Source organism: Natator depressus, chromosome 3, assembly GCF_965152275.1.
Source record: "Natator depressus isolate rNatDep1 chromosome 3, rNatDep2.hap1, whole genome shotgun sequence".
Classification (NCBI taxonomy): domain Eukaryota; kingdom Metazoa; phylum Chordata; order Testudines; family Cheloniidae; genus Natator; species Natator depressus.
This window is the reverse complement of record NC_134236.1, coordinates 207,340,665-207,367,674: the sequence shown is the minus strand read 5'-3', so window position 1 is coordinate 207,367,674 and position 27,010 is coordinate 207,340,665. Positions and strand designations below refer to the sequence as shown.

At 38.5% G+C, this 27,010-nt stretch overlaps 1 protein-coding gene across 7 annotated transcripts in view; it reads left to right on the top strand.

Annotated features, from left to right (window-relative positions):
• Positions 1-23,608, top strand: part of ZC3H6 (zinc finger CCCH-type containing 6) — a 73,867-nt gene extending 50,259 nt beyond the window's left edge. For 3 of the 7 annotated variants that reach the window (XM_074949820.1, XM_074949819.1, XM_074949818.1), the window contains 8 exons: positions 1,698-1,813; positions 6,701-6,817; positions 8,609-8,722; positions 12,017-12,124; positions 12,709-12,962; positions 15,142-15,659; positions 17,868-18,104; positions 21,252-23,603. In XM_074949820.1, coding sequence (XP_074805921.1) covers positions 1,698-1,813; positions 6,701-6,817; positions 8,609-8,722; positions 12,017-12,124; positions 12,709-12,962; positions 15,142-15,659; positions 17,868-18,104; positions 21,252-22,756 — 2,969 coding nt within the window. In that variant the 3' untranslated portion in view covers positions 22,757-23,603. Of the gene's footprint in view, positions 1-1,697; positions 1,814-6,700; positions 6,818-8,608; positions 8,723-12,016; positions 12,125-12,708; positions 12,963-15,141; positions 15,660-17,867; positions 18,105-21,251 lie in introns of all 7 variants that reach the window. The other 4 variants (XM_074949822.1, XM_074949815.1, XM_074949817.1 and 1 more) reach the window with 3 other exon arrangements.
• Positions 23,609-27,010: the final 3,402 nt, after the last annotated feature.

Here is a 27,010-nt window from a genome sequence, read left to right as displayed (position 1 = left end):
CCCTTCTTCACTACCGTCATGCTTTACCTCCTATTTCCTCCTTTACTCTCCTTCACCTCAGTCTCTGTGCATCTGTATATTTGTTAAATATTTGCCGCTCCTCTTCCATCTTTCGTACCGGTCGGTGTCATAAAGTAGTCGTAAAAATTGCTGTTATACCAGTTTCGCTTAATATATTTTTGCAGAAATGCTTTTGAAAGCTTTGCTGCAGGCAAAAATATATGGTGGTAAAATTTTGTGGAAAAATGAAATTACAAGGCACATAAAACAGTCCAGAATTAAAAGATTAGAAGTTTGTGTGAATTTTCACAGAAATTTATTCACTTTCACACAGCATTATGCTGAAATATTTACGTTTGCCTTTTTCAAGCTAAATTTTAAAAATGTAGTTAAGGTTTGATTCTCTGGATTGCAGAGTGCCTCTTGTGAAGTGCTGAACACCTAAAACTGTTGAAGTCAATTCACAGATTTTTGAGTACAGAAGAAACCGTAGTGATTTGGTCTAGTTTCTTGCATAGCCCACTCCATATGATTTCCCTCAGTAATTTTGGCATCTGGCTCCAGTGGAAGCTGAGGGTGCATGGAAGTTTACAGGAGCACTCAGTATCCCAAAGAATTAGGCACTTAACCTTTATAAATTACCTTCCTGCATTTGTGTTCTCTGGGAACTTTTCTATTCTATAATTAGGCAAGGCAGAATTCAATTTTTATTTTTTATCATTTTGAGAGATCAATATTGATTATTTTTAAGCATTTATTTTTATTTTTACCAAATTTAAATGTTCATAGTGGCTGGAAATTGGGAGAGTGTCAGACAATAATGTAATAACAGTAGACATTGAGATTCAAAAAGTTAAAAGCTTTATAGCTGTTAAACACACATTTTCAACATTGTGTCAAAATATAGAAAGTAAATAGCCTTAAACCAAACTCTTAAGTTCTCAAGCAGCATCTTTCTTACTTCGCCAATTCGTAAATTTTGATTATTATCAATGGAAATGTTTTCCCTTGGTTTTTGTGTGTATAGTGAAATTGAAGTTTATTGACATTTACCAATAAAAATCTAATCCTTACAAGCCTATTTATGATTATAGAGATTGCATCACGTATAGAAGAGAGAGATATGTGGGTGCAGAAAATAGTATTTTGTCATGTGCATATAAAGGTAGCATCAATATTTCTATGATTTTTATATGTACTCTTTAAATATTAAGGGTATTTAAAGGGAATTGATGTTATACATGGTATGTTAAGGAATTTAAAGCTGAAATACAGTATTATTTGTAGATCACCAAATCTTAAATACTTCAAACATTTGCATTCCTCACAAATACAATATACCTGCACTACAAGTTATACAAGGCTACTTTTCACAGAATAAATTGTATACTCATTTTACCAATCTATTATTCACTTTAAAAGTTTCAGGTAATTTCAAAATTCTGATTGGCTGATGAAGCCAGTCATGTCAGTATATGACTCAAGATATTTAGGGATTCATTCACCCATCAATATACAGAGAGGTAAACGTAATTTCCATTACCATTCTCTTCATTTTCTGCTTGCTGACTATATCTACTCTTCCTTCTAGTTTCTCATGTCAGTTAAAGAGGAGGCCACGTTAAAGAGCTTTTTGCTTCTGAAGAATAGTTATTTTTCTTTATGAGGTATCTGAAATATGTTCTAATATTTTTCAGGTATTGCACAAAGGGGTTTTGGTGTTGGTCGAGGACGTGGAATTCAGAAGAAGTTGAAGCGTAAAGATCGTGGAAGGGGAAGAGGGGCCAATAAAGGACCTGATGGCTTTCAAGAGGTACATGGAATTGAAGTTAAAAACACATACATGTATTTGGTAATACCTGGATAGTCCTTGTTAACAGAGATGTAGACAGAATTGCCTAATTATGTTTTCTGCCAATTTTGTTCTGTTCTCCAGAGATTAAGCTAACTCTTTTCTAAGAAAGGAAGTTCCTAGCCCATCCAGTTGAGAAAATAGTCTTGTTTAGTCTGCACCCAGAAAGACTGAAACAATACTAGCAAGAGAATTACAAGCTTCACTTTTTAATGGAACGTTAACTTTGAAGATTTAATATCATCTTAATTGAGGATAAATTCAGTTCTGAGGAATTGCCTTAACTGCTGGCACCAAATCACTGGGGGTTTTTTTAGCCAGCATAATTAAATTGGGAGACTTGATTCAGTTCCTAGCTGCCTACTCCTGTTGATCTTCCTCACAAGTTTTACTCATTTTCATCTAAAAGAAAATGTTAGACTTTAGTCAGTGTCAGCTATTCATCTTCTCAGCTGTCAGGCCTCTCTTATTCTATTCTTTAGACAGCCTAAACTGTGGTTCCTTTTCAGGTGATGGTCCTTATGTATTTTCCATGCATACCCACTGTACGCCTGAGTCTGGAATTTTTTAGTAAGCCGTGTCCATTGGTTCATACATGCACTATAGTCCTCCTCATGCTCTGAACTGAGGGCATACGGGATGATGCGGACCAGTGACTGCAGTTTCTTCTTACCAATGCATGGTCTGAGTCAGAGTCTTCTGCGTCCTCAGCACCTTCTGCTACTGCGTCATTTCTGTAATTACACTGAGTTTGATTTTAGTATTCTTCTTCTTTTTTAGCCTCTGGTTCTACAGAACCCCATTCAACCTGGTTCTATAGATAGAATAATGAAAGGAGCATGTACTATAATGCAGTTAACTCTCCCTTGTAGAGAAGGATGCAAATGAAGAGACAAATACAGACAGGCCCTAACAGGACAGGAAGAAAAAAGAGGAGGGAGACCCATTCTTGATCTGCATCAGCTAAATTACGATCTACATCAGCTAAATTACTTTATTTGCAAATCAAAAGGAGAAGGGCACATGGTTCACATCTCTCAGTATGAAAGATGGTTGCTTTCATGTGGACATTCATTCATCCTACAGAAGGTTCGTCAGAGTTCTGGTAGGACCAGAGTACTACCAGTTCAGAGTACTTCGGTTTGGGCTACTACCAGCATCCAGAGTTCTCAGGAAGGTCCTCTCTGTGACGGTGGCCCAGATGAAATGAAACAGCTATAGCATCTTCCCATCTCTGGTCGATTGGCTCCTAATAGGCAGATCCAACCAGGCGGTCCAGTTGGCTGCCCTATCCTTGTTCCGTCGTCTGGCATCCTTGGGGATCTGTGTAAACAGAGAGAGGTCTACTTTGGCTCCCACAAAAACCTGTATAGGAGCAACCCTAGACTCAACCTCAGCAAAGGCCTGTCTCCATATGGACAGAGCCCAGGCCATGAATAGCCTGGTAACACAAGTCATCCTCAGACCTTGTCTCTCTTTCCCTCCTCGGTCACATGGCCTCATGTACCTATGTAACACCATTCACCAGGCTTCCCCTCCATTGCATACAGGGCTGGGTCCAGTCTGTTTATTCACCAGAGACAACATGAATACCAAGGTAACAGTCCCTGCCAATCCCTGGCTTCTCTTGTATGATGGACAAACCTTCAACAGCTGCCTGCCTTTCCTTCCAACCACGCCTGACACAACCATGATCACAGAAGCATGTATCATAGGATGGGGAGCCCATCTGAGCAGTTACACTGTGCAAGGCACATGGATTCCTCAAAAGGCTAGGATGCATATCTGTCTCCTACAGTCAGCCTAGCTTGCAATGCATTCCTTTCACTTATACTGTCCCATCATATCCAGATAATACCAGACAACTTGGTGACCATCTTCTATCTAAACAATCAGTGTGGAGCGAAATCTCTTTCTGTATAGAGGCAGTCAGTTTATGGAACTGGTGCATCAGGAACCACATATCACACTCTGCATATACCTACCAGATGTTCAGAACTCTATGGCGGACAATCTGGCACTTCACCACAGACCACGAGTGGGAGATACATAATTCAGCCCTGAACAAAATCTTCATTCAGTGGGGAAAACATCCTGGGACCTGTTTGCCTCCCAAGATGAACAAGAAGTTCAGTCTGTACTGCTCCAGAGCAGCATTGGCCGGGATACTGGGCACGATGCCTTTCTGTTACCCTGGACAAACCACCTGAGATGCACCTTTTCTCCCATCGCACCACTACCACATGTTCTGTAAAAGATTTGGCATAACAGAGCTCAAATCATTCTCTTTGCATCCAGTTGGGCCCAGAGAGTTCTGGTTTCCGACCTTTTACAATGTCAGCCAGTCCTCCCATCAGCATCTGACCCTTCCTGGATCTGTTAACTCAGGAGAACTGCAAGATCAAACATCCCAACCCAGACCCTCTTCACCTTATGGTCTGTTATTTGGATGGGGGTCAAACCAAGAGCATTTATGTTCAGAGACCGTTCAAACTATTCTCAATCACAGTAGAAAAACTCCACCAGAAAATGCTGTGTAGCTAAATGATGGCATTTCTCTGCCTGGACTCAAGAGAAGCATCTATCTCCGGAAGATGAAGATACTCCTGCTTTTTTTAATTACCTCCTCACCCTGAATTCATCAGGACTTGTCATTCGTTTGCTGCAAGTCCACCTACCACAGCACCCCGTGCCTTCTGTCCTCCCATAGAAGGCTCACCCAACAGTCAGATACCTAAAAGGTCTCATTAGGACCTTCCCACTGTTAGGACCTCGGTCTCGTACTCTCAATACCTACCAGACCACCCTTTGAACCTTCTCCTTAAAACACGTGGCGCACGATTCAGCCATAAATGCTGCCCAGTTCACTTACCCCTCTGGCTAATGTGATGGCGACAAATAAAGTATCCTTCATGGATAGGGACATCCTCGCACCATCCTTCTGTTTGAATACTACTTACCAATCATCCACATGTAGAATACACAGGAAGCAGTACTCAAAGAAGAAAGGGAGGTTACTTATATGTAACAGGAGATTCTTGGAGATGTGTGGTCCCTATCTGTATTCCACTATCTGCTCTCCTTCTCCTCTGCTTTGGATCATGACTGGATTTGCAGTAAGAAGAGGCATTAGAGGTGTCAGAGATTGCTGCCGCTTACGCTCCTGGTACAGAGCACTGGGTTGGGGGGTGCATGCAACTGCACAGGCATGAACTTGCTGGAAATCTCTAGTCTCAGGCACGTGGAGCACGAGAGTACTTATGTGTAAGTTCAAGAACTGGCTCTGGTATGGACTTTCTGTCTAACCTTGGGCAGGTCACTTTATCTCTCTGTGCAGCAGTTCCCCACTTGTAAAATGTAGGTGGTAATATTTCCCTTTTTCTGTTTTGTCTATTCAGATGTAAACTTTCTGGGGCAACAACATTCTTCCTCTATTTGTACAGCACTTAATGCAGTGGGGCCCCAGTTTCAATTGGAGCCCCCAGATGCTACTGTAATGTACTTTTTTTGTCCATTTGAACTCTGGAAGTGTGAGAGAGGTTGGGGGGTGACATAAGGGGGTGTGCATTTATGTGGGTCTTGGGCTGTTGGTGCAGAAGCTAGGTGGAAAGCTCAGAGCTGATGCAGCAAGTTGTTGGCATTTCAAGTTCTCCCCCACCACCAGGAGCAGCCCTTGATGTGGTGTGCTTAGCTGTCACCCCTTCTAGGCTCTGCCTAGTTCTCCTTACGCAGCCCTGTTTGTGCCCTTCTCTCCCACATGTGTTGGGGGATCCCTTTTTCTGTGGACATCCCTGGACCTCTTCCTGCTCATCAGTTGGGTGGAGGCAAACAGTTCTGTAGTGGACCTGGTTGACTATTCTCAATCTGAGTTGGGAAGTAAAGTCCCAGCCAGAGGAGCATCCTCTCCTGAGAGGATGTTGCTGAGACTGGGAAAGTGGCTGAAGAGGGTGGTGAAGACTCCATCAGCACCATTCTGTTGTCTTCTTTCTGATTTTCTTCCTTAAAAGTTTACTTTAAAATATATAACGGAAGGAGACGTCATATCAGGGTTAAGAGTTGATTCATGTTGCTTGGCTATTAACTGTTAGTATTCTGGCATTCCTGAGGGAACTCCTAGTTGCTGTATTTGGGCCCTCAGCTGGTGACTAATCTAACTAACGTTATTGTCTTGAGATCATTGAATATATGAAGTATTAGTTACTGTGTCCCATATAACAGAGGTACATTTCATTTTTTTCCTGTATACATTTGCAAAACTGAGATGTACAAATCTTTATAAAAAGAAAAGGAGTACTTGTGGCACCTTAGAGACTAACAAATTTATTTGAGCATAAGCTTTCGTGAGCTACAGCTCACTTCATCGGATGCATCTGATGAAATAAATTAATATGCTCAAATAAATTTGTTAGTCTCTAAGGTGCCACAAGTACTCCTTTTCTTTTTGTGGATACAGACTAACACAGCTGCTACTCTGAAACAAATCTTTATGGTAGCTGAAAGAAGATTCTAAATTTGTTGCATTTATAACAGAAAGCTTGCTATTTTCACCGAAGAATTTTACTTTACTTAGTCTTACAGAACAATATTAGAACATCCAAGAAAATGTATAATGCATATTTGGTTTTACTTTATATTTTGAGATAGAATAGCCTTTCTGTGAACTGTGTACAGAGAACACTCAAACACTCTGAAAACACTCAAGTCATGATTTACTGTCATTTTATTTTGAAATTTTATTCCACTTTCAGATAACTACTGCTTTGAATGCTGTAATTGTTGTTTTCAAATATATTTAAAATAGTAACTGAAACACATACATTTAAAATATTTTTATTTCCTTTTATATAGGAAGGCAAACCAGTGAAGAAATGGGTGAATATGAGTCAGGAATTCATAAATCAACATACAGTGGAACATAAAGGAAAACAAATTTGTAAATATTTTCTCGAGGGAAGATGTATTAAGGTAAATATATACTTTATATGCATGTATGTATCTCTAGCAGGAGTCGGGGAAAGGGTGGGCATTCTATTTCAATTTAGCTAATATAAGGAAAACTTGTTTTATGTAACTTTGTTTTTTGCCTTAGTATTTTTTGGCAAGAAGTATAAATTAAAATAAATGCAAGAGAAAATTTTGAAGGAAAACTATCAAACTACATATCCTTTCGCTGTGCAATGTAAATTATATAAAAATGATATACTGTTGATCACTTATTTTATTAGCAGGTACAGTATGATAAATACACTTGTGTCCAGCAATATTAGAATCTGAAATTAATGTAATATGTCATCTGTATTTTTTTTATATTTAATTTTGGACATATGTAGGGTGATTTAGTAGGTAGATTTAGTGATTCATTTCTGTTTTAAAAATAATCTTTTATTGGATATTATAGGTTTTGAGACACAGTGAAAAACACTGCTTTAATTATTCACGAAGAATACTTCTCTCTCCAGCCTAAGAAAGGGAGAAAATATGCTTTCCCAAACATCCAAAAAAGGCAGACATGAAAAACCTCAGCAGCTTGGAGGGGTTGGGAAGCAGGAAGAAGAGAAATTGAATTAGAATATTAGAGCCAGACATAATCCATGGCATGCATGCTAGCCTGCCATTATGTAGATTCTGGTATTACATCATGCTGAAACAAATAATACAATGCAGCTTAATTCTCTGGTACCAAAGTTAATCTTTTAATCAATTATAAGATATAATATAGAAATTTGAAATAAATTATGAAAAATTTACATATTTGCTCTTAATCTGATGGTGTATGTCAAAAATGTTTATTATGTCACTTATTCCTAGTTCCACTGTGACTTTGGAGGTACACAATTTTCTGTCTTTTCATGATTAACAACTTTTTTTCTTCATCATTTACTTGCAAAGTAAAAATAAAATGTAATTAGGCTTTTTCGAAATTCCTGGTGGAAATATAAGGTAATAGCCATAAAAGAGTCTTGAATATTTTCATGGCTTTGTCTGTTATGGTATTTAAATCCCATGGTTCCCAATATGAGTATTTAGTGCCACCTACCGTTATAAAACAGTTGTAAGATAACTATTTTTTTAAAGTACTTTCAAAAATTATTGTTTTGTAAAACTTTTGATGGAACTAGTCATAATGTAAAGTAATACAGTTTATATGATTTTTTTGTATTGTCTAAATGGCCAGCTCCTATATAATAGTTTCTAATACTTTTTCATAGCATAAACAACCTCCCCTTGCATTTGTGATCACATAATTTTCTTGCAACAACTACAGCATTTGCTTAAATTGAAAGATAATATTAGGAAGGTATTTAATGTTTCTTCGAGTAGTGTCCCTATGGGTGCTCCACTTCAAGTGCACATGTACCTCAAAGTGGAACACCCGTAAGGGGATACATCTCGAAGTTACTCCAATTACTGCATAAGGTGAGTAACCTCTCCATTTTTAGTTTCTTTTAATACAATTTACCAGATGGAATCAAGGGGAAAAAACAGTGCCATGTGACCAGCCTACTCTCTATGGACCACCAGCATATACTCTGTGGATCCTAGTCTGAGAATGTGCTAAAATGTTCTTTGTCTCCACTTCTTTTTGGAATCTCAAGAAAATTGACACACTTGTTAAATACTTGTATTGTCAATAGAGAGAAAAGTTCAAAACTGGATAAACAGGATGAAAGCATCATTGTTAAAATATGAAGTTGAATAAATTCAGCATTTAGAATTGATAATCTCTTTGCCTTTCCTTTTCTGTCATATTTACAGGGAGACCAGTGTAAATTTGATCATGATGCAGAGATAGAGAAGAAAAAGGAAATCTGCAAGTTTTACATACAGGGTTATTGTACCAAAGGAGACAACTGCATTTATTTGCATAATATCCTTTGGAAAAAACTATATTTGAATTAAAATCCGAGTTAAGGTTTTTATATTTTAGTGTAATTTGATTTTTCTTTAGACACTTTATAAACACATTGACTGATTGTGTTTTATTGTGAAATAATCATTTGCAAAGTTTGTGCAATTGGTATATGGTGATATGTGCATGAAACTGAGAAGCTTTTCAAACTATAATTAGGTATTTTCCATGGATTCTTTATAATTTTTCTTTTGAGGTTTATAACCTGATTATATATATATTAAAAAAATCTAAACATTACAGTTGGTTCACAAGCTTTTATCCCATGGATTTGTTTTTATGAAAGCAACATTGGCAAGATAAAATTATAGAGTATACAATTTTTTTCATCTTTTTTACTGTTGGGGTATTATTGGAGGATTAAAACTGAGAACTCTTAGAAATTAGTTTACTTTTTACCATGTATTTTGTGTGTCTGACATCCCATAAAGACATAGATTAGGGAGTCTGTGTAACATCATAGCCCCCTCTTGATTCCTTCAGTGGAAATAGTAAACACAGCAGCCAGCTCTCTCTGTGGTAAGAATGAGATATGACAACTTCAAGATCTCCATGTCCTTCCAGTCTGGAGCAGAAGGTGCAGTTAATTACCATCCTATACCTCCTTAGCACACGGAGCTGGTGTACATCATTATTTGGTCATATTTCTAAATGATGGGGTGGGACAGTGGTTTGTGTGGGAGGAGAAGAGCTGAATGGGGACAGGGTGGCTTTCCCCAACACACACAAAAAACACTTTTTGGAGTTGGAGAGGGGGAATGGATTACTTGCACCTGTGTAAAATGAGCATAAAGTACTTCTTATTGAATAGCATTGTACACCTACTTTGCTCACATATTGCACTGATGTAAATGACTGCACAACTCAGGTCTTCAGTCTTGAATTGTTAAAATAGCACTTGTTGTGGATTGTGCATGGTTGTACAAAGCCACAGAGTTGGTACAACTATTTCATGAACAAAAATTAGGCATTAGTTTTTATGTGCGGTTGTGTGATGGATGGTTAACATTGATTTGTATTTTGTATTCGCTGGAGTTGTTTTAACTGTGCAAGCAGAGTTAATTTTTCCCTGACCAGCAATCAAACTTTTCTACTGAATTTGGATGGTGAGGGTTTTGTGTATAAGAGAGAGAACTGGATGGTATGGTTGCTGTCAATTATGTAATCTTATCTGGATTGCTTTAGTATGTGTGATGTTTTTAGGGATGTAAATAATGGCATGTCTTGTTTTGAAATGCCCTTACCAATCTAAAATAAAGTTAAAGATTTTGGGGTGGGAATTCAGAGTCAGATTAGCTTGCTTTAAAGAATAAATGAATTTTACTGCTCTTTATTCCATTTAGCAACACAACTAAGAGACAGAAAGCAGCAGTCTCTTCTTTCATTGCTTCCTCAACAGAATTGTTTACTGAGTTTTAATCAGCTCTGCTTGTGCAAATCCTACTGAAGGCAGCTGGGTTGCACGAGTGTCACTAAGGGTATAATTTGTCCTGAGAGCTTTTCTGCTGATGGTCCATGAGAAGGAAAGATCATAGTTTAACTCTGAAAACCTAGATTAAGTTTGAAAGTCTGGCAGTTAGAAAAAATTTTTATTTGCAAACTGAATATATTTCAAATTGTACATGCAAACCTGGAACCTGACAGTAACACTTGACCATTTTTTAGAGCAGAACCACACTTTATAAAGCTAAGAATATATGTGTGTGTGTACACATTATACACAAACACACACATACATACACATACAGTAAAAGCTTTGTTATCTGGCAGAATGCGGGGTGCCGATTAATCAAAAATTCCGGTTAAACATACAGTAAAAGCTTTGTTATGTGGCATGATGGGAGAATGGGGTGTGCCGGTTAATCAAAAATTCCAGTTAACTAAGAGTTTTATTTACCAATGGAATACCAATTTTCAAAGAGTTAGAATACAATAAAATGAATAAAATATATTAAATAGCGTACAGATACTCACCAATCCAGTAGTAGGTACTGCACTGCAGAGTGGTTGGTTTCTTGAAGCATGTAGGTGTATACAGGTAAAGTTTTCTATACAGTAGGTTATCTTATGACACTACATATCACTGTGGGCAGCACAGTACACCCAAATCACTAAAAATACACTTAACACTAAAACTATACTGAACATAATTTAATCTTTCTTTGATGGTTCAGAAGGCACTTCAGGATCTTGCAGTGCCTCAGGGTCATTATTATTAACATCAGTTATCATTGTAGATGTAGACGGTGTAGGAGCTTGGGCTGAATCTGTAATGACCCTATGAGACACCCTGGAAGCTGCTTTTTTTTTAATAAATCCCTTGCTTGCTGATAATAATATCAGCTTGCTTACTTGTGTTCTGCCTCTTTTGAATAAAAGTTGAGGACAGAATGTGCAATTGCATAATCTCCTGGGCGGTATACTAGTCCCACTTACTAGACTGAAGATTTGTATTGGGAGATATCAGAAAAGCCAGTTAATAGAGCTTTCCGGCTGATAAAGTGCCAGATAACATAGCTTTTACCGTATATAAAAAAAACCCAAGAGCTGCTGTTTCAACCATTCCTCCCTCCCCCCCACTTCAGTGAAGATTCCCTTTTCTTACACATAATCTGTCCCTAAATTTCATGGACCAGTATATAGTTTTTAATACAGATAACAGGTTTTGATTGATTGATACTAAAATTGTACAAATTTTAATTTAAACAGATAAATACCTGGAAATTTAAAGTCCAGGATAAAACTTCATATTTAATCTCTGTTGTAAGTAATACATCATTTAAAGGATTAAATTTCCCTTGCTTCAAGAAGAGACTATACTTAATAATATATAACTTCACTATTTTGAGATGCTTACAGTAGGAAAAATTAGATCATCTAAGTAGGGAACTTCATCTTTTTCTGAAATTATTGGCTTTAGTTTGACAGATTATGAGGTTATTTCATATATTAAAACATTAATAAAGACTTGAAGTTAGACTTTAGTGGGGGCTGGGGGGTGTGGTTTTTTTGTTTGTTTTGGGGGGAGCAGGTTAAATGTATATAATCAGTCTAGCACTGTCAAATAGGATTAAACAGTGAATTGCTTATTAGTCTTGTTATTAACCTTATTAATGCTTAAAATATGATTCTAGAAATGGTAAGTGTTTAGGAGCAGTGGAAGTCTAACTGAAAATTACTTTGTGAAACTGTTCCAAACTATGCAAATTAAATGTTGCTACCTGTTAGAGTCCTTAATATTTTTGCTGCTACATGAATTTCCTTGCAAGTTCTATCATACAGGAGCAAAATGTTACCAAGGGGATAAGTGCAAGTTTTCTCATGCTCCACTAACTAAAGAAACAAAAGAACTGCTAGATAAGGTGAGTAATGCTTATAGTGGTACAGTCAGTGAACATTATTTCTGAGTGGCAAGGTAGTCAAGTGGAATAAATATAGGTTGGGATCTTTCAAGGAGCCTAAGGGGAGATAGTCACCTATCTCCCAGTGATGTTTAACATCCTAGCTCCCTGAGAAAATCTCAGCCCTGGAGTTTGGCTCTATGACCACATGCTACACAATGAATTCTCTTTTTCTTCTCTCTTATTCCAACTTCCTTATTCTTTCATTTTTAAATGTATACTCATATGGCATAAAATGTATTATATGTATTTTAGAAAGCAGTAACATGTTCTATCTTCTGAAGTTACTGATCAGAGGACATGGACCTTCTAAAATTGTATATTCCATATTGCAGAAATAGTTAAATTCCTGGCTGACCTAGAAGAAATTTTAATGGGGGATTTAGAATTCTTCTGAGTTTGATGTTAATGGCAGGAAATATATAATAGACATACTATTACAGAGCAGTTTAATTCTTTTAACATATAAAATGAAGACCTACAATGAAATGTTAAGTTCAGTGCAAATTTAGTACAAGAACTTTCACTGCATTGCTTTGTTTTAGGTTTTGAATACTGAAGAGGAGCCACAAAATGAAGATGAAAAAGAACTGGAGGAACTCAGAAAGCGTGGCATAGTTCCTCTTCCTAAGCCACCTCCAGGAGTTGGACTTCTGCCAACGCCACCTGAGCAATTTTCATTTTCTGAGTCTGATACAGAAAATTTTCAAGATCCGTCTGGTGAATTCAAGAAGATTCCATCTCTGTTTGAGATAGTTGTGAAACCGACTGTGGATTTAGCACACAAGATTGGAAAAAAGTAGGTTTTAGAATGAAATATGGCTTTATAAACACTTGAGAAATGGACCACACTACATTTTTAGAAGAAATTGATAGCCTTGAGGATTTCCAGTATTTGCTATCTAACGGGGGGCGGGAGGAGAATTTCCACTATTTGCCATCATAATTATAGTATCTTTTGCATATCTAATACCCTGTACATAGGATTACTATTCCTGGGTCTTGACCTTCCCAGAAGAAACAGGCAAGGAATTCACTCCCTTCAGTGTGTTTTTCCAGTCCTCTGAGTGACTATGAACCCACCTTCCTTTGCATGGTGAACAAACCTCCTTCTCCCTCTAGTCTCCCTGATAGTCAGCTCTTTCTTGACTTCAGTCAATGAAGGAACTCCCTGATGAAACGGTGTGCAGGGGTCTTCGTTGCTACTATTCCAGCTCTGCCGGACGTCACTACCTTTACCTGAGCTGTTCCTCTTACCCAGCTACTTCCCGTAAAACTTAAACCTAATTGTTAGATACAAAGTTTTATGTGGTCCTGTTGAGTTGGATTTTTTCAAAGCTCTTTGAGTTCAGGTCTTTGTTGGTCGTGGGATGTTTTAAACTGTAATTTGGGCAGGTGTTGTGCAAACCTGCACATGCAGTTCTGCCAATACACCTTGCTGTTGACTGCAAAAACTATTCTGCTGCTCCACTCTTGGGCTACTCATGATTGCCATTTGTGATGGATTTGTGGCACACAGTGTGATGTGTTTGTAATGTGGACAGACATTTACTATAAGAATTAGTTTGCCACTGCCAACCTCAGATCTACTTGGCACCAAAAAGATTTGAACAGATATCCCCAAAGAAATTTGGAATCTAAACAGCTTTTTTCTAACTCCCCCACTGCTTTTAGGCAAAAAAAGTGTTGTTTGCAGTGTTTTTCTATCCATGTTGGTCCCAGGATATTAGAGAGACATGGTGGGTAAGGTAATATCTTATATTGAACCAACTTTTGTTGGTGAAAGAGACAAGCTTCCAAGCTACACAGAGCTCTTCTTCAGGGAAAAAATGGTAAGGGAAACCATTACAGTATGGAAAAACTGTAATCATTCCCTGATGGTCTAAAAAACAACTCGACTAAGAAAATACAGTTCCTAGTGCTGTTCACATCCATACATCAGTGATACTTGTGCAGGTTAAAGTCAACAGAAGATATATTGCAGTTTTAAGTGCAGTATTTACCTTAGACCTTAGTTTCTCCTGTACAGCTGACACATCAGGTGGTCCAGTTCCTTCACGGATTACGGTTGCTTGCGAGTTGTGATACTTCGTCTCAGATGGTGCTAGTGCAGTCAATATCCTTTGTTTACTGTCTTCTTCCTGTTCTTCCTTGGCCTTCCTAGCTTTCTCTTTCCTTCTTCAGGTACCCAATTCAGTGTTTGTCTAGCATGTCTCCCACCCTCCATACGGTTTACATGTCCCAATCACATGAGCTTGCTTTCTTTGATATTTTCTAACATGTTCTGCTCTGTCAGCTCCCACAATCTTGCATTTGTTAATTTCTTTCCATGAAATATGTAATGTTTTCCTCAGCCATCTCTGATCAGCCTCCTCCAATCTCTTTTTGTTAGCCACTATCATCAGCCAAGTCTCTGCTCTGTACACTAGCATGCTCAATACAATTGCATGATATAATCTGACCTTTGGTTTGGTGTAGAGATCTCTGTTGACCAGTTGTTGTTCATCCTTCTGAAAGTAAAGTTTGCTTTCCTCATCTCATGTGGATATCTTTATCACAGCTACGTTCAAGTGTTGTCATGTTCCCCAGAGAGCACAACTCTTCTACCTGTTCAGTTTATTTTCCATCCACGTACACATTTGCATGTATTGTCCAGTTTCCTACATTTATAATCTTGGTTTTCTCTGATTTACTTTCAATCCAATTTTTGCTCCTTCCTGTTCTTCCTCTGATGTAAAGCCAATCATTCTGTACCACATCATGCTTAGTAAAGCAGTGACTTGTTTGCCATAGGGACAGGGTAAAATGTTGTGGAAAACAGATGTCATTCCAAACTTCTAGAAAGGTATGGCAAGGAGAGGAAAGTTGTATTTTTTAAAATGTTGCCTTTTTAAAATGTATAAATTATATGTACTGCGATCTGGTTTTGTGTAGCATGTATATGTGCTTTTTTTTAATTGTCAATTTTCTACCTACAGGCCACCAACTTTCTATAACAGCACATCACCACCAAGACCACAGTTTCAGGGAAATGACCCACATCCTCAGCATATGTATAATCCCGGGTCAAGTCCAGGGCCTGGTCCCAGCATACCACAAGGACATAATGGACCAGTAATGCACCCAGGTTCTCCTGGGCATCACCAATGTACAGGACCCCAAGGTCCAGCAATGCCACACAGCCCTCCTTTGCAACCTGTTCCACCAGGCTTTTTAGGACCACAGGGTCAAACTGGCATACCGATTCAAGCACAAGCTGGTCCACCTTTAACACCACCAGGCATTGGTGCACCATACAACACTCCAGGAGTTCAAGGACATATGATGAATATGCCCAGAGAGAATCATTGCCCACCAGGCCCACTGTATCAGCAGATTCCTGGTGAACGACAGCAGAACATCAATTATGAATCTATTCAGAACCCAGCTGATTTCTATGACAATTACTATTCACATCAAGCTGTACATAGCTTTCAGCCAACTAATAACACAGGAGGTAAGTCTGTGTTCAAAATTGTTTTTGTTCCTTGGTGAGACATGTTTCCGTTTTCTGAAGTATTACTGCACCTCTAGAAGAATTGAGAGAAATATTAGAATAATTAGCCTGTTTTGAGATATATCTTTAAAGAATATTGTGAAACAACCTTCTTTTAAAAAAGAGAAAAGCTATTCTAGAACTTTCAAAAAAAGAGAAGAAATCTAGCAGAGAGCCATTCTGTAGAGCTGACTGAAGTAAAGACACTAGGACTAGTACTTGTAAATTTAGCATTTACAAGAATTATAATGCATCAGGCTAAACAAGCCAGTCAGTTTTCTTCCCTCTGACTCCTTTAGCTCTTTGTTCTGTACTCACCGTATGCAGTATAGTTGTAGCTATGATGGTCCCAATGATATAAGAGGGACAAGGAGGGCGAGGTGATACCTTTTATTGGACCAACTTCTGTTGGTCAGAGAGACAAGGTTTCGAGCTACATAGAGCTTTTCCTCTGGTCAGCTGGAAAGCTTGTCTCACCAACAGAAGTTGGTCCAATAAAAGATATTACCTCGCATCTTGTCTCTCACCATATAACTTATTCATACAGGAAAAATGTATAACAGATTTTAGAAGTATTACATGCAGATTGTAAATCAGATGTCTAGTTCAGTGATACTCAGGTGGTGGCTCTTCAGTGTGTCTGATGCGGCTCTTTGCAGCACATGATATTAAAACACTGGTTTAATTATTAACCAATCAGGAGGCTTTTACTATGTTATTAACCAATGGTAGTTGATAAAATAATATTTGATCAACCACTAACTAATCGCCCACATGTAGAATACAGATAGGGACCAGCACTCGAAGAAGAAATGGAGGTTACTTACCTGTAACAGGTTCTCCAGGATGTATTGTCCCTATCTGTATTCCACTACTTGCCCTCCTTCCCCTCTGCTCCAAATCATGACTAGATGCACAGTAAAAAGGAGGAACTAGAGAGGTGTCAGTCCACACTGCCCCTTACTCTCTTGGTTGAGAACATGAGAACAACTGTGCACGTGCAGGCCAGTGGATGCTACTTGCTAGACATCTCTGATCTCGGGTGCACGGTGTGTATGTAGAATACAGATAGGGATCACACGTCTCGAGGAACCTCCTGTTACAGATAAGTAACCTCACTTTCTTTGGTAAGATCAAGGTACAGTCTAACTTTTAGCCTGAAACTAGATGAATCTTTGAGAGCTTGTTTATCCTGAACAGCTGGTGGTTGTCCTTGTTCTCCTTCAGACCAACAAGTCATCTTGCATAAAAACCCTCCTATTTGGAAGATATTCAGGGTCTGGCTGTCCGAATGTAAAACTTTAAAAAGATTCGGGAGCCTCATTTTCAATTGACTCGACACAAGGAGCCTAAATACCACTCTTTCAATTTTACTCATAGTCTCAATGCGAACACAGCCTCCGTTAAGATCTGCTTTTTCTGTTTACTGTATCTGAGTGACTGCCTCGGCACCTTGTGGGTCCAATATGGCTGTTTTGTGAACCTTTCAGGTATCGTCTAGTAAAATCTGGCTTCTCACCCTCAATCTTCCTGATTTATCGAGGCAGTAGAGAAGCTCTGTCCACCTCTCAAAATTTGCAGAATTTAGTGTTACAATTTTTTTTCTATCATGCAGTTATACTCACAAAGAGACATAATTAAAGTTGCAGTGCTAACCTTAATTCTGATGTTTTCTAACTTTTTGAGTGCTCATCTTTGCAATTTTAAAAATATTTTTAATGTAACTTTTCTCCCTGTGTGTAGATACAGATAGTCCCTTAAAAAAACAGTTCTATTCACAATAGATTTGATAAAATCCTTTCTTACTGGTGTTCTAGCCAAGGGGAGAGTATCATTTTATCGTTTATTTTAGCGCACAATATGCGTGCAAATTGTTGAAAAATCATCTGAAAGCTTGAGAATTGTCAGATTTTTGTTACAATTTAGGATTATTATTTTTTTGCAAATTAAACAGTTTTTTTCAATTGGGGAAAAAATCAGAGTTGACTTTGCAGTTTGTATGTCATGTTTCAGCCTGTTTCAATATGAAATAGTTGAAAGATTAACCTTTATACAGTGGGATTTATAAATATTTTCAAATTTATTTCAATTAATATTGCCTTGTAAAGTCTTCTCTGGCTATTTGTTAGCAGTAAATTAGCTGATTCTTTTTTAATATTATATATGCAGATGGAACATGGCATGGAGAATTTACTGATCACCAGGCTCACCTCATTGTTCAAGATTCACATAAGAGTGGAAATGAGTCAGATCGCGTCAGTAAAACAGGCCATAAACCTGCTATTAATGTACCGGATTTTCTTCCAGCAATGCAGAAAGCCCTTTTTGTAAGACTTAGTCAAAAACAGCAAGAAGATGGAGAACCAATCAGCAGTCAGTCTCAGAGGGCAATGAGCAAGGAAGAAGGTAATGTTGACTCTTACATTCTAAGAAAAAGTTCTTTTATATTGTGTCAGGATAATAATCCCATTTTTATTTTGTGACTATTTCCATTAATTACACTATGCCTATATAAGTTCCTCCTTTAATTTCAACTGAATAACTTATTCCTTGCTTCTTTTCCTAACCTGTTTTGTAGTTTTTCTGTGGGCTCTTTAATACAGTAGAACCTCAGAGTTAGGAACACCTCGGGAATGGAGGTTGTTCGTAACTCTGAAATGTTCATAACTCTGAACAAATTATGGTTATTTGTTGCAAAAGTTTATAACTGAATGTTGACATAGTACAGCTTTGAAACTTTACTATGCAGAAGAAAAATGCTGCTTTTAATCCTCTTAATGTAAATGAAACAAGCACAGAAACAGTTTCCTTACCTTGTCAAATCTCTTTTTAAACTTTCCCTTTTAGTAATTTACGTTTAACACATTTTTGTTGTTGTTGTCTCTGTTGCTGCCTGATGGCATACTTATGGTTTCCAGTTAGGTATGTCGTTGACCAGTCAGTTCACAACTGGTGTTCATAACTCTGAGGTTCTACTGTATTAGTCTTGGTACCAGTCTTATTCATTATTTTTATTAATAACCATGGGACAGAAGTACAACTGTGCTAATGAAGTGTGCTGCTGATACAAAGTTGGGAGGCATCCTCAATACAGAAGGAGGATCAGAGTATTATACAGGAAGGTCTGGATGACCTTGACAACTGGAGTGACAGAAATGGGATGAAATTCAATAGTACAAAGTTCAAGGTCATGCACGTAGGGTCTAATAATAAGAATTTCAGCTACATGCTGGGGAATGGATGGCCAATCTTATGAGAGGAGAATGAGGGTATGTCTGCACTGCAGTTAAAAATCCGCAGCTGGCAGGGCTCTAGCTGCAATGCTGTTTCATTGCAATGTAGACTTCCAGGCTCAGGCAGCAGCCCATTCTCTGGGACCCTCCCACCTCACCGGGTCCCAGAGCTTGGGCTGCAGCCTGAACTCGGAAGTCTACACTGCAGTGAAACTGTCCCACAGCCTGAGCCCCGTGAGCTTGAATCATCTGGCATGGGCCAGCCACGAGTTTTCATCTGCAGTGGAGACATTCCCTGAAAGGGCTTGGCTTATTTAGCCTAGCAAAAAGAAATCTGAGAAGGGGATACGATTGCTGTCTATAAATACATTAGGGGGCATACATCAGGGAGGGAGAAGGGCTATTTAAGCTAAAGGACAGTGCTAGCACAAGAAAAAATTGGTATAAAGTGGCTGTGAACAAATTGGAGCTGGAAATTAGAAGAAGGTTTCTAGCCATCAAAGCGGTGAGGTTATGGAATAGCCTCCCAAAAGGAGTTGCATGAGAAAACAGTTTAATCAAATTTGAGAGAGCTGCACAAATTTATGAGTGCAGTTGTATGAAGTGGTTGCTTGTCATGTTGAGGAGCAGAGCTTAGCAACCCTCCCCCTCCCAGTATATTCAGGGTGGGGGAGGGTTGGTCTCCTTCCTCGGAAGCATCAGAGATGGCTGCGGTTGGAGATGGGACACTGAACGGTGTGGGCCAGTGCTCTGAGGTGACACCGAGCATTCAGGTGCTTGGCTGGTTGGTTCTTGCTCACTTGCTCAGGGCCTAACTGATCGCCATATGTGGTGTTAGGAAGATATTTTCCCCCAGATCAGATGGACAGCGATCTTGGGGTTTTTTCATTTTCTGCTTCCGAGTATTTGTGCTAGTCACTTGACAGAAATTATCTGGGTATAGCTCACTTAATCATTTCCCTGCCTCAGGCATTCCTGTTCTCTCTCTGCAGTCTAGTGTCCTCTGGGCTGTAATATTTTGATCCAATTTCGGTTGTTGGGTTTAGTGTGTGGATACTGAGTGGTATTGGTGGCCTGTGACCTACAGCAGATCAGACTAGATGATCTGGTGGTCCCTTCTGGCCCTAAATTCTGACTATTGCTTCCTTGAAGGGAGGGCAGATTACCTGTTTCTGTTAAAGAAGGATCAGTACAGCCACTGCCCAGGAAATCACTGGCAGATGCTGATAATCTGGCCAGCTATCACCCTGTGTCCTGTCTTCCAGTTTTGTTCAAGATTATCAAAAAGGCTGTGGCAAGACAACTCTTGTAGTATCTAGTGATCTCAGACCTCCATGAGAATCTGGGTATGATCCTGGGTCTGGGACATAGACTGCGTTGGTAGATTCTCTTCCTGGCAATGGATGAAGATAGTGTGCATGCTGGCATTATTAAATCTATCAGCTGTCTTCAGTGCTGTTGATCATGAGGTGTTGCTGACTCACCTTCAAATCACAGCAGTGGCAGATGGGCTGCTTTAGCGTGACTCAGCTCTTCCCTTGTAGAGCATCCTCAGAAGGTGGTGGCAGTAGTAAGAAACTGCTCCTCCTCTCTTAAGGTGCTTACACATGGAACATCTGACTGGTCCAAAACAGTCAGTGATCATAGTCAGTGTCTGGGTGAGACTGGGGCATGGATTGAAAGTGAGTTGGTTGAAACTTAAGCTAGACGTGACTGAGGTGATGTTGATGGACTGGGAGATGATACTACAATTACAGGGCTTCCCAGTAACGGCAGTAGTGGTTGATAATTTATCCTCAGTAATCTAATATTGTTTAAATACCTTCCCTTATTTCCCTTTCTGGAACCTGATTTCTCCCTGAATCCCTTACATCTTGGGTTTCAAATATGAAAGGGAAATAGAGTAGCAGTTCAGCATTTCCACCTTGTCCATTTAAGACAGCAGCAAGCCATGTCTTTCCCCCTCAACCAACAATAAAGCCACTTACATCAGGATTCATGTGTTTAAAAATACATCTTTTTATGAAATTTAAATTAAACAGAATTGTTGACAGGAATAGTTATTTTCTTACACAAAAATATTGGAAGAGGTATACAAGAGAAGAGAAAGCAGCAGTTGAGTGTTTATTCTTAAGTTGTTATAACTAGTTTTTTTTACTCCCATTAACTGATTTCTGTGATCCTAATTTATAGTTGCTATTACCTTATTTTGCTAAGTCTTAACATCAGACGAAAGCCAGTTATTAAGAAATTATACTTAGATCAAAGTCTGTTGACTCTCCAATGATCATTTGTTTGACTAATCTTTGTTTTCTTTCAGATGATAATGTAAACTGGTACTCCAGTAGTGAAGAAGAAGAGGGAAGCAGTGTTAAATCAATATTAAAAACCTTAAAGAAACAAACTGAGAATATTAGGAATCGGCAACAACATTCCACAGAACAACATATGGTCGTTGTTCCTACTGACCCAAGACTTGCTAAAGAGAAGTGTACAGGAAACCAGGCTGTTGATCCGAGACTGAGATCCACTCCTAGATCAAATACTAGGAAACCTACAGAGTCGTCATCTTTTGACCCAAGGCTTGCACGGGATCCCAGAATGTTAAAGGTTAATGAAAGTGGGATCGCAAGTTCTTCTGTTGGTGGAACAAAGTTAGATTTACATCATGCACCCACTGGAGTTAAGGTCAAGCAAAAAGGAATGGATGATGATGAAGAGGATGCAGAACGAGAATTAAGAGAGAGAGCTTTTCTAATACCTTTGGAACCTTTACCTGGTGTAACATTAAGGGATCCAAGATCTCAGCTTCGACAGTTTAGCCACATTAAAATGGATATTATCCTGACCAAACCAAACTTTGCTAAACATATTGTATGGGCTCCTGAAGATCTACTTCCAATACCCTTGCCTAAACCTGACCCGGTGTCTTCAATTAATTTACCTCTTCCTCCACTTATAGCTGACCAGAGGCTTAATAAATTACGTAATTTAAAAAGTGATCCCCATCCAAATGCAATGCCAGCTGACCCAAGACTGGCAGCAAAAGCAAAAAATAATATAACAAGCAGAAGTGGTTCTTTGGATCAATCTGCAGATTTGCATGCCAGTAGTTCAAGCAAATTAGGAGATCCTCGCTTACAAAAAAATGTTGATCCCAGACTCCACAGACTGTCTAGTACAGAAACTCACCATGGAATCACAAAGGATTCTCATCCTCCAAAATTTGACCCTCGTCTAGCCAGATCTGGTATTGGTTCATCCCAGCCCTCAGAAGCTGTCATTTGTAAATCTGACCCAGACGTTCTGCCTCCTTATGCACCCAAACTATCATCAACAGGTGTTAGATTGGGAACTCCAAGCTCGATACTTAGTGGTATAAGTTTGTATGATCCAAGAGACCAGAGCTCATCTTCATTAGACCCAGCTCCACTTAATTCAGGAGAGAATGGAGAGAACCAGAAAAAAAGTATTTTGAAAAATACTAGCAAAAGTGAATCTACTCTGTCAGAAGACATGTTGCCACAGAAGTCTGTCCCAAATATGGATAAAAGTACAGAAGGATCAGCAGAGGCCAATTCAGAAAAAGCAAATAGCATCAGTAAATCTCAGGCTAAGCACTCCAGTACTGCACCAGCAGTGCATAATCTTCCTATCCAAGCTTTATCAGGATTGATCAGACCACAGTACAGTGATCCAAGGCAAGTTAGACAGCCTGGACAGGTAAATCAAATGCAAGATAACGATCCAAGTGGGGAATCTGATGATAAGTCACTAAAAGATGTTTTCAAGACTTTTGATCCAACTGCTTCACCATTTTGTTAGCAATTGATTTATTAAGTCTTTTTACGGTTGTGAATATTGCAGGTTTCTGCTGTTTTGTAACTGGTTTACCTATTTGCTTTATTTATTTTTAAATTATAATTATCAACACTTTTCAGCTGCTAATCTCAGAACCACATGCAGTTTCACAGTATGCTATAGTGTTTGCAAAGCTGTGGTATTTTCTATATAATACTTTTCCAATTTCAGGGAGACTAATAATTGACATGTAGAAAAGACCCTCTATCATGTTAGATCTGATAAAAGCACTTTCATTGTAAATAAGTCATTAAGAATTCAACTCGGAAGACCTGTATATGTGTAAGCTGTCTCTTTCATAATCAACATTTAGATATAATGATTGCCACTTTTGTATGATTGTATAGATTCAAGCAATATGATGTACATTACTGTGAGAGAGACTATTTAAGACAAGGATTGTCTTACTTATCAAGCCAAACCTACTAACTGAAATATACATAAATGAAGTAAAAGGAAAATGTTGATCCTCCTTTTCAGAGCAGTTGATGTAAGGCATTGTTTTTATTCATGCAGTCAATATTCTTAGTGTAAAAGATACCTATCACATATTGAGGAGTTAAAATGTCATATCTTTTTAAAGTATTTTATTCTATACTGTATATAGAAGAAATTGTGAAGTACATAACTAGAAGAACATTACTGTTAAAGTGGAGAATACCTAAGTTGTCTAATACAAAAAAGTTTTATTTAATTTTTCATGCATACACAATTCTGAATTAGTGTGATAGCTTACATTTTGGTGTTCATGTATTTCAATGTATTTTTGTATTCAGCTGCTTAATTTGTATTGCTTTTTTTGTATTGATGTAACTGCAGTACTTGTATTCATTGTGTCTTTATGACATTTTTAACAAAAAATTAAAAGATACAATCAAAGTCTGGAAGTCGCTGTTAAATTGATAAGCCTGCTAAAATACCAGATAGTTACACACATGGAAAACAGTAATGGAGCAAGTCTGAAGCAGAGATGATGATTAAATTTGCTGTATTATACTCAGTTGCCACAAGAACTTGTGTCCCAATTCTGCAGTCCTTTAGTAGGCAAAACTCTCATTAATTCCAAAGGGAGTGTTAGCTCCGTCATGGCTTCAGGGTCGGACCTTTAGTAAGAGAGAGGGTTGTGGTTTTTTGGGAGGTGGAGTTGGTTTGTTTATATAAACTAAAAATATCTAGATGGTTACTCACAATGACACACTCCATATGGAGTGTCCAGCAGTATCATGGCTCTCCTTTGAGCACTCATGGAGTAGCAGGCTCAGATCACAGCTGTCCTCATTGTCTTCTTTGTTCATCTCTTTGGGCTGTTTTTGTATATAGTTCAGTTGTTATATAGCTAGTTGGATTGTTTTTTGTTTTATTTAAAAAACTAGATTTTGATGCCTTCTCTGCTGCAGAACTCGTGGCTCCAGCCCACTTGTGTTACTCCCTTTCATTATATCTCCTCTTAGTTGGGCTTTGTTTCCTTTTCCCTTTAGTGTGGTGTTTGACTAGGACATGTCATGGCTGAGATAGCACCTTAATGTTGGTCACAGATGACTATTTTAAGTGTCTGTAGTGCGTATGTGAAAGCAGTATTCCATACAGGTGCTATAGCTAGCTATCTTTCCTTCATGAACAGAACCCAGAAGAATCAGGAGGGCAATCTGATAATAAATATTACATTTGTGCTATGTAGCAGCGTTAACATTGCTTATAGGAACTTCACTTTTCAATTTGACTTCCTGGTTAATTTCTGAATCTTAATGCTGTATGAATAAAGTAACACTGGAATGCGTTACCTAGGGAGGTGGTGGAATCTCCTTCCTTAGAAGTTTTTAAGGTCAGGCTTGACAAAGCCCTGGCTGGGATGATTTAATTGGGGATTGGTCCTGCTTTGAGCAGGGGGTTGGACTCGATGACCTCCTGAGGTCCCTTCCAACCCTGATATTCTATGATTCACTATTCAAAATCAAAATGGCACATATTAAATGGATAAAAAGCTGGCTTGCTCATAGATCTGAAAACAGTTGTTAATTCAGAGTTATCAACTAGTGGGATCCTACACGGATTGGTTGTTGGCCAAGTGCTGTTCAATACCTAATTATCTGGAAAAAAATATAAATAATACAAAGTTTGCAGGTGACACAAAGATTGGTGGGGTAGTTAAAAATAATTACTTGGACTGGTGAGTGAACTGGAGTTTTTGGTAAGCTCAGGGCAGTCAAGCAGTATGCACATTAATACAACCACATGCAAGGCTTTACATCTAGGAACAAAGAATATAGGTCACACCACCTGATGGGTGACCTGATGGGGGCTGTATTCTGGAAAGTTATGACTCTGAAAAGAACTTATGAGTTATTGTAGGTAACCAACTGCATATGAACTTGCAGTGTGAGGCTGTAGTAAAATGGGCTAACACTATACTTAGAGAATATCTAGCAGGAATCAGGAGGTGATATTACCTCTGTGTGTGGTATTAATGAGACCATTACTGGAGTACTGTGTCCAGTTCTAGTGTCCACAGTTTTTAAAAGATGTTGAAAAACTAGAGAGGATTCAGAGAAGAGCTTCCAAAATGATTTGAGAGAAGTGCCTTAAAGTGAGAGACGTTTAAGGACCTGAGCCTTTTTAACTTATTAGAGATTTAGCCATGGCTATAAATACCTCCACATGGAAAAGATATCTGATGGTTCTTTAATACCAGATAAAGGCATATCAAGAGCCAATGGCTTGAATTTGAAGATGGCAAAGTTCAAACTGGCAAGTGTAACTAACCATCAGAACAGCTCACCTAGCAATGTGGTGGATTCGCCATCACTTGTGATATTTAAATCAGCCAATCAGATTTGTGTTTGTTTGTTTGTTTTAATGGAATTGTGGGTTTTGTGATGAAAGCATGAATTTTGCCACGGTTTTAGGGCATGACCTAATAAAGGTTTTCAGATATGAGGTCATTGCCAACTCTTAAAATGTCTGCCAGAGCCAACATAACATTGTCATAATTGGCAAATAATATTGCTTTACAGTTGAACATACAAGGGGTGTATTCTTGAGTTTGCTTCAACATGACCTTAAAATTGGTGGACACATTTTTTACTAATTTTGATTGTCATTGTGGTCTTAACAGAATTTAATCACATCTCCCTTTTTTCTTTCAGATGCTACCTTGGTTGTGTGAAAGCTGCTTGGTGATTGGATAATATTAACTTTACACGGTAGCTAAAAGATATTAGATTACTATTGGCTATTACTAGTGCTTCAAACATGTTAAAAAGATATATGCTTGCTCGAGAGCCAGCTCCATCACAAGAGACATCTCATGTCTCTACTGACTGTGGCAAGTATGTGTTATGCCAGAAAGAGACAGATGCAAAGTTGATTAATCCAGCAGAATCAAAAAGAGAGCATGCTGGAACTGGCTATCAAACTCTAGAAGAAAATACCAGATGTTTCCAAAAGCTGAATGCATTTCTTGTATGCATACACATATACAGATTAGATTATGCTGATGGTATTGAAAAAATACTTTGAACAAAACAAAATGGATGTTGGCACAAATCTTGCTACATGAAGTTTAACGGGACCAAATTTAAAAGGGCTGGGGGGGGACTGAGAAAGCTGTGGATCAAACTGAAGAGGAAATACACGTGTTGAAGAGACCAACAGGAAAAAAAAGGCATCCTTTGTGAAATAAACATACTCTCAGAAGACCTCCATGAAGTTTCTGCCCTTGGCATTGATAGTCGGGCTAGTTGCAAGTGTGTACTTCAGCTGCAAGATCAGTGCTTGTTTGCAAAACTAAGTGCAGCAGACTTAACGGCCCAAGAGGCAAAATATCATGCAACACGTGTCTCTCTACAACAAAGTCAGGGAGAAGAAAACCAAGCAAAGCAACACAGAGAATATGTTGCATAGAATTGCCTTTGTTGAACTGATAGCATACTTTGAAGAGACAAGGCTGAATGAAGATGTGGCTGAAATCTTTAAATTAGCAGACCTCACAAGGTTCTATAGAGCTAGTTTAGAACAGCTGGGGGTGACACTGGCTGGGCAGATTCACAGCTCTGAACTAAAATCCCATAGCCTTTCATGCATTGCAGATCTCTAAGCACACACAGAAGTATATGATGTGCATCATGCCTTCAGCCAGAATATTGGACAACCACTCTGAAAAGCATGTGAGGAAGACTGTGAAGAAGAAGCACTTCACCTGTCCCAAACAGCAAAAATTAT